Source organism: Arachis ipaensis, chromosome B7 (genome assembly GCF_059453495.1).
Source record: "Arachis ipaensis isolate K30076 ecotype BB chromosome B7, ASM5945349v1, whole genome shotgun sequence".
Lineage (NCBI taxonomy): Eukaryota > Viridiplantae > Streptophyta > Magnoliopsida > Fabales > Fabaceae > Arachis > Arachis ipaensis.
This window is the reverse complement of record NC_142442.1, coordinates 24,787,124-24,799,507: the sequence shown is the minus strand read 5'-3', so window position 1 is coordinate 24,799,507 and position 12,384 is coordinate 24,787,124. Positions and strand designations below refer to the sequence as shown.

Here is a 12,384-nt window from a genome sequence, read left to right as displayed (position 1 = left end):
TTAAATATGTCAAATTTTAAAATAAAATTTCAGTATATGACATTATTTTATGTACAATGTTTTTTTAGAAAAATGATTCTGATCAAATATTCAATTTAACTGTGCATACTGCTCATTTTATTATTATTTGTTTTTGAAGAAAATGGTAAGGATATGTAATGAAGATGTATGCCTTGCGAATAGTGCAAGTTCACACACCATTCTCAAAAGTGATATATATTTTACCCATCTTGTGCCAAAAGAAGAATGTGTTAATACTATTATTGGCTCAGGCAATGTGATAGAAGGCTCCGGAAGAGCTATAATTTTGTTTCCTGGAGGAACAAAATTTATAATAAATAATGCACTATTATCTACCAAGTCTCGAAGAAACTTGTTGAGCTTTAAAGATATTCGCCGAAATGGATATCATATTGAGACTATGAATGAGGGAAGTCATGAGTACTTATGTATCACAACTCATGATTCAAATAAGAAAGTTATATTAGAAAAGTTTCCCTCACTTTCTTCTGGGTTATATTATACCAAGATTAGTGCAATTGAATCACATGCCATTGTAAACCAGAAGTTTACTAGCCCAAATGAGTTCATAACTTGGCACGACCGATTGGGTCATCCGGGAACAACCATGATGATGAGAATTATTGAAAACTCTCATGGACATTCACTAAAGAACCAGAAGATTCTTAAAACTGGTGAATTTTGTTGTGCTGCATGTTCTCAAGGGAAGTTAATTTTAAGGCCATCACCAGTAAAGATTGGATTTGAGTCTCCTGAATTCCTAGAAAGGATTCAAGGTGATATATGTGGACCTATTCATCCACCATGTGGATCTTTTAGATATTTTATGGTCCTGATAGACGCATCTTCGAGATGGTCACATGTGTGCTTATTATCTTCTCGCAACCTGGCGTTTGCGAGATTACTGGCTCAAATTATTCGATTAAAAGCACAATTTCCAGAAAATCCAATTAAAGCAATTCGTCTTGATAATGCTGGTGAATTTACTTCCCAAGCTTTTGATGCTTATTGTATGGCTAATGGAATAAGTGTTGAACATCCAGTAGCTTATGTTCACACACAAAATGGGTTAGCAGAATCACTTATTAAGCGCCTCCAATTAATTGCTAGACCCTTGCTTATGAGAACAAATCTCCCAACCTCGGTTTGGGGGCATGCTATTTTACATGCCGCAGCACTTATTCGTTTGAGGCCAACGAGTTATCATCAATTCTCTCCTATACAATTAGCTTTTGGCCAGCAGCCAAATGTTTCCCATTTAAGAATATTTGGGTGTGCGATATATGTTCCCATTGCACCACCTAATCGCACCAAAATGGGACCCCAAAGAAAATTGGGGATATATGTTGGATATGATTCTCCCTCTATAGTGAGGTATCTTGAGATACAAACTGGTGATGTGTTTAAAGCCCGGTTTGCGGATTGTCATTTTGATGAATCAAAATTTCCAACATTAGGGGGAGAGAATAAGCTTCCTGGAAAGGAACTTAATTGGAATGCATCATCGTTGATGCATTTAGATCCTCGATCAGGGCAATGTGAACTAGAAGTTCAAAAGATTATACATTTGCAAAGAATAGCAAATGAATTGCCCGACGCATTTTCCGATACAAAGAGGATAACCAAATCTTACATACCAGCGAAAAATGCCTCAATTCGAATTGACGTCCCAGTAGGACAAGTAGCCACTGAAGCAAATTCACGCCAGAAGCGTGGCAGGGCGGAAAATGCCCCAATTCGAATTGATGTCCCAGTAGGGCAAATAGCCACGGAAGCAAATACACGCCAGAAAAGATCTTGAAGAGATTTTATATGGATAAGTCACATCCATTAAGTATCCCAATGATTGTAAGATCTTTGGATGTGGAAAAGGATCAATTCCGTCCTAAAGAAGAGAATGAAGATATCCTTGGTCCTGAAGTACCATATCTTAGTGCCATTGGAGCACTAATGTATCTTGCTAATAATACGCGACCTGACATATCATTCGCGGTGAATTTACTAGCAAGGTATAGTTCCTCTCCAACCAGAAGACATTGGAGTGGAATCAAACAAATCTTTCGATATCTTCATGGGACGGTTGATATGGGATTGTTTTATCCCTATGGATCCAAGTCACAACTAGTTGGCTATGCAGATGCTGGATACTTGTCTGATCCACATAAAGGGAGATCTCAAACAGGATACTTATTCACATATGGTGGAACAGCTATATCATGGAGGTCTACGAAACAGACGATTGCTGCAACATCCTCTAATCATGCCGAAATACTGGCGATTCATGAAGCTAGTCGCGAGTGTTTTTGGCTAAGGAGTCTGATCCAATATATTCTGTCATCATGTGGACTGATTGATCATAAGATAGCTCCAACTATCCTGTTTGAAGATAATGCAGCATGTATTGCTCAACTTAAAGGCGGATACATCAAAGGCGATAGAACAAAGCATATTTCTCCCAAATTTTTCTTCACTCATGATCTTCAAAATCAAGGGACAATTGATGTGCAACAGATCCGCTCAAGTGACAATCTGGCAGATTTATTCACAAAATCACTCCCAAAATCCTCATTTGAAAGATTGGTACATGAGATTGGAATGCGCCGATTTCGAGACATTAAATGATGTCGGCAAGAGGGGGAGACTGTACTCTTTTTCCCTTGGTCAGATTTTTTTTTCATTGGGTTTTTCTTGACAAGGTTTTTAATGAGGCAGTCCCCATCACTAAAGGATATTGTACTCTTTTTCCTTCACTAAGGTTTTTTCCCATTGGGTTTTCTTTAGTAAGGTTTTAACGAGGCATAATCCTTAATGGGCATTCAAGGGGGAGTGTTGGGATAAACATGAAATGAATGCCCATTTATCAATTGGGCGGTTAATAATCTTTCCCATGCAAAGAGATTTATTTTCAAGAAAGAAATTTGAAGACCAACCTTTAATGAAGGTTGATTTTGTACTACTATAAATAAGGCATCATAGCCTTTACGTACAACACACAATAATACAAAATAAAGCATTCCTCTCTCCTCTTTTACTATAATATTCTTCTTATACACTAATAACAATTCTCTCTCTATTTACACTTACTTTTCTTCTCTCTTTCTTTCATACGTTATTACATATATTATATATATATATATATATATATATATATATATATATAAATCATCTCTTTTATATTAAAATAGTAATTATGGTGAATATTACTAGAGTTATTTAATTATATTTCATATTTATATTTGTTATCTCTTTCTTATTTATTTAGTTATTTTACAACATAAATGTCACTTTTTACAAAGATGATTTTTTTCCCCCTTGCATTACGCAGTAGCATCTAAACAAAAAAAAAAAAATTGTTTTTAATTAGTCTCAAAGGTTCAATATTATTTAGTTGGCAGTTGTTTTAAGGTTAAAAATATATATGTTAAAAAATTATGTTCTCTTGAATATGATGTTTGGGAGTATTATACCCCAGCACTAAAAAAAATGTTTGTTCAGTGCTAAAATTGATTGGAATTATTATTAATATTTTTAAGAATAAATTCATTGATACGTTTGTTTTATTATACATGTGTTTGGAAATCAAGTCTTAATTTCTGAAATAATCCAAATATCAATAAAAGAAAGAATTTATTGAAAAAAAAAATAATAATTGAGAGATATAGTAATTTTATATACCTTAAGTTTTGTTATCTTGACATGAGAATATTAAAGACTTACTTTTTTATTGGCATAGAATTTTGTATAAGAAATTATTCTTAGGAATAATTAGTTATTTCCGAAAATTAGATTCTAAAATTTCAAACATAAAAATAATGGGTTCTGGTCTTTTTCGAGGATGATGAAGGACCATTTTTTAAGTTGGATAAAGGAGCCGCGTGGAAAAGAGGTTCAAAAGCAGTGTTTGAGGTGCTTCTGTGCGATCATCTAGCACATCTGGTTGGAGAGAAATAGGAGGATATTTCAGAATCAAACTAAAGGCGTAGAAGATATTATTCACATAACCAGGCTTAGCTACGACGAATGGAGTGGTGTCCCGTCCTAACGTTGTTGATGGCTATGCCGAAAATGACCCGTGGATCCCATTCCTGTTGGTTGTTAGTACCTTTTGGAGTTGTTCTTCTTTTCCTGTTGTTTGACCTGATTGCTCCACTTAGTGTGTTGAGCTCTTTAACTTTTAAAAAAATATATATCTCTATGATTAGAGATTGATCTATGCACCAATATGTGGGACAAAGATTTCAACTAATATTGTAAAATTATACATAGTAGATTAAGATTCGCGCGACGAAAACTAAATTAATTATATTATATAATATAAATTTAAAATATTACATATATTATTTAAAGATATATTAGATCATAAATATTAAATTTAAAAGTTAATTTATAAAAAATATTATACAATATATTTATTTAATTTGATAATTTATATATAATTTAATAATATTATTATTCAACAAAAAAATACAAAAAAATATATAATATAGATAATAATTATAAATAACCGTTATTTTATAATTCAATTTAATAATAATATAGATTAAATTTAATTGATTAAGAAGTTTAAAATTTTGTTTAGTAGCATATCAAAATTAATTTAAATTTTATAATAATTAATAATAAATGACAATTTTAAAAAAAAATTAATTCAAAATTTAATAATTATAAAAAATAAAATTATACATAAATTAAACTATAAGTAATAAAAATATTCAATTAAAATTTATTCACCTAATTTTATATAATTATTTTTATTTTTATTTTTAAAATAGTTATTTTTGTTTTTTAAGATTATATTAAAATATTATGGTACAACAATAAAATTATTAGATAAAATATAAGTATGAATATTATTAATTTTTTGATAATTAAAAATTACATCAATTTTTTAATTTTATTTTTCATGAATCATAACAACATATATTTTTAATAATATTATTACAAAATGATATTAAAAAATGTAAAAATTGTTAAAAAAAGAAGTGATATATAGGCAACAAAGATATTATATAACTTATAAATATAATTACACAAAGAAATAAAAAATTAATGAATACAATCACCTAATACATACGTTTAGTATATTTAAAAATAAAAATAAAAATTATGGTCATTAACCAAAGTTTAATTGTGTAAAAAATTAGTAAGAATAGAGAGAAAGAAAGAGAAAAAAAAAGAGGTATGAGATTATGTGAGAGGAAATAAAGATAATGTGCGAAATAAATATTGATTTATATATTATATATAAGAATGAGTGATGAGTATGAAAAGAGAAGAGAAGAAATTAGATTTTAATTAAAAATAATAGTGTAATTTACATAAAAATAAAGGTTACGAGAATATGAAAAATTAAGGTTAAAAAATAATCCTATAACATTATATAAAGATAGGTTAGTATGAGGAAATAAAAGTACAATAAAAATCTTATGGCATAATGTAAAGATAAAAGATTGTGCTCAAGTTGTGTAAATTAGCTACTTAAACTGATGTAACATAATAGTAAAAAACTAGAAAGTGTTCTGATAAGAATATGAGGTGGATATGAGGTGGATGCCCATTAATGATACGGGGCGACTGTAGTTTTCAAGAAAAAGATTTAAGATTATTACAAACACTAACCTTTAATAAAAGTTGAATTTGTACACATATAAATAAGATTTCATAGCATGAGATACAACACACCCACTACTACAATAACATATAAAAGTTTCTCTCTTTCTATATATATCTTGTAGGTCTTAAGTTTCAATATATATATATAATACTAGTAAATATATAAATTACTTCTATTATTATAATGAAGAGCAATGCTAGGGAACCAAAAGGGTATTAGCAAAAAATCAGCCAAATACTTTTGGGTGAATCCAAAATCTCTACGAGTTAATATATATGGATGTTTCTTCTGCTAAGTATCAGAATGTTTCTTTTTCATACTAAATGGATGTTCTTTTATATATTTTTCGAATTTTTTTATTGCAAATATGAATGTCTCTATTTCTTTAAGAATTTCATATTTTTTTTAAATTTAATAGATATTTAATTATTTTTGCTAAAATATAATTGAATGCTTCTTTTGTTAAGTATTATGATATTTTTTTTCATATAAAATGAATATTTTTTTACAATTAATACTGACAAATAGCAATTCTTCCCCAAGTTCATTCTTTCAAGATGTAACCCGACCTCCGTACAAATATACCTGCATCATCATCAAGATCCATATTATATTATATTAAAAAAACACACACAATGCATGTGAGAATGGATTGGATTGATGTCTCTCCTTCCCTCCCTCCCCGCGGATCCTCCTATCACCCTGAAACAGAAAACCGCTCACACTTACAGAGAGACCACTTACTGTCCTAAACACATCGTCGTTTTTAAGTCTCACCATGGTCTGAGTGTCACCGAGTAACTTGCAAAACACTGTCGTATACCTTCAAAACGACAAAGAAAACGCAAAAGCAAAAAAAAAAAAAAAGAGAAGAAAGAGAATCACAACGATGGAGTGCGTTGGAGCGAGAAACTTCGCGGCAATGTCGGTTTATTTAAGCTCTTCTTCGAGGAAGGAAGAGGAGAAGGTTTTGCCGGTGATGAAGTCGAAGGTGGACTTCGTGTTAAAGCGGTTGTCTTGAATGCGCTTGTTGAGGGCGTCGCGGAGAGCATGGAAGTCGCCGGCGCTTCTAGCAGCATTGGTGAGAGAGAAAGAGGTCCGTGTATATGATTGTTGGAGGTGGGTAAGTTAATATGAAAGAAAAGATGAAGGCTTTTATAGATTTTAATTAGGTTTTAATTAGGTTTACTTAATTAATTTTAAATTTTTAAATTTTAAATTTAAAAAATTTAAAATTAATTATTAATATAAATTAATATGATTTTGTTTAATTTTTTGCTGATAATCTTTTGATTCCATATACTTTCCCTATAATGAAATAGTAATTATGGTGAATACTACTATTATTTATACTTCTTTATTCTATATATCTTCTTTTTTTATTTATTTTACAATATAAAACTAATAATGCATCTAAAGACTACCTTAAATTCTATTTTAATATATTACTAATAGATGTGTGTCTTATATTTGCTTTAACATTAAAATAAAAATTATTGTATTAAATTTAATTTCACATAATAATAAAAAATTTGTTAAATTTTATCTAAAAGTATATATATATAGAGGTGAGTTCTACGGTGGCCAAATACTTCATGGCTAAGGATGGCTAAGTATTGATTATCCAACCAAAGCTTGACACTTGGCATGAATGTTTGAAAGAGAATTTTTAATCAACTCCCTGATTAATGATTATAATGTGTGGTAAATTTGAGTATTCCAATGACAAATTTGTAATTTTAAAACTAAAATGCTATTTTTGATCCGCTTAGCACCGATTGCTCTTACTCTTGAGAAGAGATCTGTGAAATCGAAGGTCACATCTGTTAGAGTTTTGGAGTTTTTTGCCGGAAACTTTCAATCCAAACGGTGAAAGTGTGGAAGGTAGAAATGCTAGGCTTATTTTTGTCGCAGCTCGTGAAGCTTCTGAACGACGGAACTGAGGAGCTTTAACGGCGGCATTTTGTCACTTTTGGCTTCGGTTTCGATGTCTCAGTCAGCGAAAGCCGAGCTTGTCCGTTCTAAAATTTTCAAGACAGTTTCGAAGACATTGCAGAGCACCGCCTCCATCAATTTTATGGCGGAGAAGTGCCTGAGAGTGCTGACAGTGGTGGAAACGTGCGCTGATGGTAGGACAGCGATGAACAGAGATATTTCTTGTGCTGCGGTAGTGGTGAAGAGACTGGCGTAGGCAGGGAAAGCAGCAACCGAGGACGCGATGGCAAACGAAAAGATGAGGACTGAGTAGAACCGAAACGGTGACATAGTAATGCACTTGAGGAGGTGGGGTGGATTTGATTATGGTTATTGAAAAAATTTTACAGCACAGTATGTAATGTAACTATTGATTAGGGAGTCGGTTAAAAGATTTTTTTTTCAAACAATCCTGCCAAATGTCAAGCTTTGGTTGGATAGTCAATACTTAGCCACCTTTAGTCATGGGATACTTGGGCTACCACAGAAGTCACCATATATATATATATATATATTAAATCAATTTAATAAACAACAGTGTGATATAGTATTATTTAATTAATAAAATTATTTAGTTAAAATTTACATTATTGAGATTTTTTTATTAAACACTTAAACTAATATTAAAAAATTTTAATAATATATTTCAACTCCAACAAAATTTTATTTTCTAAAAATGTTCAATAAATATTTACTTTCAATCAAACTTTTAATATAAGTATTTGATAAATAATATTTTAATTAATTTTATTTTAAAATAATTAAATTAAAAAAAAAACATATGAATTAGTCCTCTTCAATACAACCCAGCGCCTACCTTGGCTCCTGCTGCTGCCGCCTTCCTCTGCTACCTTCCTCTTCTCCCCTTCCTTCTCCTTCTCTGTCTTCCAACTCCGCCAGAGTCTTCGCCTCAGGCATTGTTGCTCCGTTCTCCGCATCTCCTCCTGCGTCGCCGCCCGCGTCTCTGTCGCCTGCGCGCTGCTGCTAGCGTCTCTGTCCGCCAACGTATCTGTCCGCCCGGGTCGCTGCCGCCAGTGTCTCTGCCCTTCCGCATCACTGTCACCCCCATCTCTGCCACCCGCTGGTCTACTTGCCTCTCTGCTCTCCTTTCCGGCCATCTCTGCTCACCTCTTAGCCCCGTCGATTCCCACCTTCTCCGCCGTGGTTGCTGCCCTCCCTCGTCCCTGGTTAAGACTTACTGCTCTCTCAATTTTTTCATTGAATTTGCTTCATCATTAACGAATTTGAGTTTATCCTAATTAATAACAAGTTTCTATTAATGTGATTTATTTATCCTAATTAATAATAAGTTTGCTATTTCTGAGTTGCTGTTTAACCTTCTTTTGAAAATTTCGGTCTCAATTTTTTTATGGTTGTCTCTTGTCTGTCAAACTAGTGAGTTAACTTAACTTGTACAAGTTAGGGGTTTAGGTCGTAGAATTGAGAAGACTCGGGCTCAAACATGTTTTCACGTATACTCAGGTATTTCTGACGTTACTTGTTATTTGTTACTAATTATGAATCTACGTATCTGATGCTGGAACTTGGTATTGATAGTTTGATATAGCATACATAGGTTAGGAACTTAGGATGTTGATGTTGAAACTTGATATTGATAATTTGATATGTTTTTCAGGATTGGTAATTGGTGAAATTAAATTATTAATGTAGAATACTTTGCGAGTCAAGTCTATGAGAGCTCTAGAGGTTTAGTTAGACTCGCGAGTTTTACTACCTTTGTCTCATGAATATATGTTAGGGATTATGAGTGTTTTGTTTGATACAAAATCTCTTTCTGCGGCTTTTTTTAATTAAAAAAAAAGGGAAACATACTTTTGTTAAACCTTTTTCAATGCACGATAATACTTATTCCGTGTGGTTTATATCATGAGTTATTTGTATGGTCTATGGAATTCGATAACAAGCACTGCCAATCTACAGATTTTGATTGACTTCAATCTGGGATCTTGCTTTGCAAATTTTTGACAGTTCAAGATGCTTACAATCAGAAAACTTAAAATCAGGCCAGATATCACTTCTGCTTTCATTATTGCCAATCGCCGTCATAGTGTTGCCCAAGTTTTCAACAACAGCTGTCACAAACCAATTGTTAAATCTATTAGCTCTTATTTAGCCAACTCAAGTTCACAAGCACGTCTTCTCAGATTAGAGAATAAAGTTACCTTTCAAGAACTTTATTTCTCAAGTGTGCCTGAAACAATTCTGGTCCAGGCTCGAGACCCAGCAAAAGTAAGCCTGGAAATACAAAATGCTATCGCGGGGAATCAATTAGGTTATTCGTGGAAGTTATTTGAACAACACATGCAGATGGAGGGATTTCCTAGAAAATCTGTCTTCAACCAACTGGTAACAAGTTATGTGGATGGCCTTGATATGCAATGGTTAGAAAGGGCTTATGAATTGGTAGATCGAGCTATTGAGGAAGGCAAACAAACTTTGTTAGAAAAGGAGGTTCTTATATACCTTAGCTTTGGCCTTGCAAAAGCTGGACTACCTGTTCTTGCATCAACTATTTTGAGGAAAATGATAGATATGGAATTTTTCCCCCCAGTTAATGCTTGGTCTGCTGTTTTGGCCCACATGTCACAAACAGCTGATGGAAGTTATCTTGCTGCTGAGTTGATTCTTGAAATAGGTTATTTGTTCCAAAACAATAGAGTGGATCCGCGTAAAAAGAGCAATGCACCTTTGATAGCCATGAAGCCTAATGCTACAGCTTTTAACATTGCTTTGGCAGGGTGTCTCTTATCTGAGACATCTAGGAAAGCAGAGCAGCTTCTTGATTTGATGCCGAGAATTGGTGCCAAAGCTGATGCAAATTTACTGATAATAATGGCACACGTGTATGAGAGAAATGGGCGAAGAGAAGAGCTTAAGAAGCTGCAAAGGCACATAGCGGAAGCCCCAAATCTAACTGATGTTCAGTTTCGACAATTTTATAATTGTTTACTCACGTGCCATTTGAAACTTGGGGATCTAGAATCCGCATCAAACATGGTTTTGGAAATGCTTAGGAAGGCTAAGGAAGCAAGGAATTCTCTTGCAGCTGCCAAATTTATGGTTAATGCTGCTACAACTGATAATAAATATTCTCCTGGACTGGCTTCTCTCCAGAGTTTGAGAAGCAATGGGGAGTTGGATAGTTTTGAAAATAACAAGCCATCAGGCAATGCTGTCTTATGTTATGAGGAGTTTTCTAGAGATCGAAATTTCTTAAAACTCGAAGCAGAATCAAAAGCTGTTCTTGATTCTTTACTAGCGAAGTTGCAGGTGCAATTTGACTTGATTACAACCGTACATGGTATACTTCAACCAACTGAAATGATTTATGTGAAATTAGTTAAAGCATTTTTAGAGACTGGCAAGATGAAGGATTTGACAGTGTTTCTCCTCAAAGCAGAAAGGGAAGATTCCCCATTTTCCAATGATAGTTCAGCCTTGGTTCATGTCATCAATTCATGCATTTCACTTGGATGGTTAGATCAAGCACATGACCTTCTTGATGAGATGCGTCTAGCTGGAGTCAAAACCGGTTCATCTGTATATGCCTCTCTTTTGAAAGCATATTGTCGAGCAAACAGGGCTATGGATGTCACGTCACTTTTGAGAGATGCTAAGAAGGCCGGTATCCAACTTGACTCAAGTTGTTATGAGGCAATGATTCAATCCAAGGTGATCCAGCAAGATACACATGGAGCACTCCAACTTTTTAAAGAGATGAAAGAGGCTAGGATTCCGAAAGTTAATCAACTAGACTCTAGCATGCTGGCTAAACCTGGTACAAAGAGCGATGAAGCCGCACTACTGAAAGGGCTGTTGCAGGAAATCAAGGAAGGACAGAGTGTGGATTATGGAGTTCATGACTGGAACAACGTAATCCATTTTTTTTGCAAGAAGAGACTGATGCAAGATGCAGAGAATGCTCTGAAGAAGATGAGAAGCTTAGGCCACACACCGAATGCACAAACTTTCCATTCTATGGTGACTGGGTATGCTGCTGTTGGAGGGAAGTATCTTGAAGTGACAGAGCTGTGGGGTGAGATGAAATCTCTTGCTTCCGCAATCTCAATGAAGTTTGATCAGGAACTTCTCGATTCTGTGCTTTATACTTTTGTGAGGGGTGGATTCTTTGCTCGAGCGAATGAAGTTGTGACAATGATGGAAAAAGGGAACATGTTTATTGACAAGTACAAGTACCGAATGCTATTCTTGAAATATCACAAAACACTATACAAAGGTAAGGCTCCAAAGGTTCAAACAGAATCCCAACTCATAAAAAGAGAAGCGGCACTGTCTTTCAAAAGATGGGTAGGCTTGACTTGAAAAAGTGAGAATCAACAATCAAGTATTCTCTCTTTTAAGCCATCATCTTCACGAAATTTGACATGTAAACTTTTATACTCAGATTTTCCTTCATGAATTTATGGGTTAAAACACTAATGTAAATATGTAATGTCAATATGCAAAGGATAACACATTGTTTTTATAGGAAAGTTTTCAGACTTCTAGATTTTCTGTATTACTATTAATTTGGTTGTAACAAATAGAAGAATTTGTAACATATGCTCACACCACATAACAGGTTTAGTATGAAGGTCGAGGAAACAAACATGGAAACACTCACTACATAGTCTAAAACCATTTCTCTCTTAACCAATTCTCATTATTTTTTTTCTTTATTTAAATTCCGACTTTGTACAAAATATCGATTTTCACTTGGCCATAGTCTAATATACTGCTGTATTCTGTAAACA

At 33.4% G+C, this 12,384-nt stretch overlaps 1 protein-coding gene across 8 annotated transcripts; it reads left to right on the top strand.

The window, feature by feature from the left end:
• Positions 1-8,416: 8,416 nt before the first annotated feature.
• LOC107609408 (Pentatricopeptide repeat (PPR) superfamily protein) lies at positions 8,417-12,189 on the top strand. 8 transcript variants are annotated; one of them, XM_088494017.1, is made up of 3 exons: positions 8,417-8,796; positions 9,041-9,081; positions 9,551-12,189. In XM_088494017.1, exon 3 carries the CDS (start codon positions 9,605-9,607, stop codon positions 11,951-11,953), a length of 2,349 nt encoding a protein of 782 aa, XP_088350143.1. In that variant the 5' UTR covers positions 8,417-8,796; positions 9,041-9,081; positions 9,551-9,604; the 3' UTR covers positions 11,954-12,189. The 8 variants fall into 8 exon arrangements, with proteins under 8 accessions (XP_088350143.1, XP_088350141.1, XP_088350144.1 ...); XM_088494015.1 differs by having other exon boundaries at positions 9,041-9,091; XM_088494018.1 differs by having other exon boundaries at positions 9,033-9,081.
• The last annotated feature ends 195 nt before the right edge of the window (positions 12,190-12,384 follow it).

What these genes read in the sequence shown, in the direction of transcription:
- LOC107609408 (XM_088494017.1), top strand. Translation starts at nt 9,605, where the DNA reads ATGCTTACAATCAGAAAACTTAAAATCAGGCCAGATATCACTTCTGCT.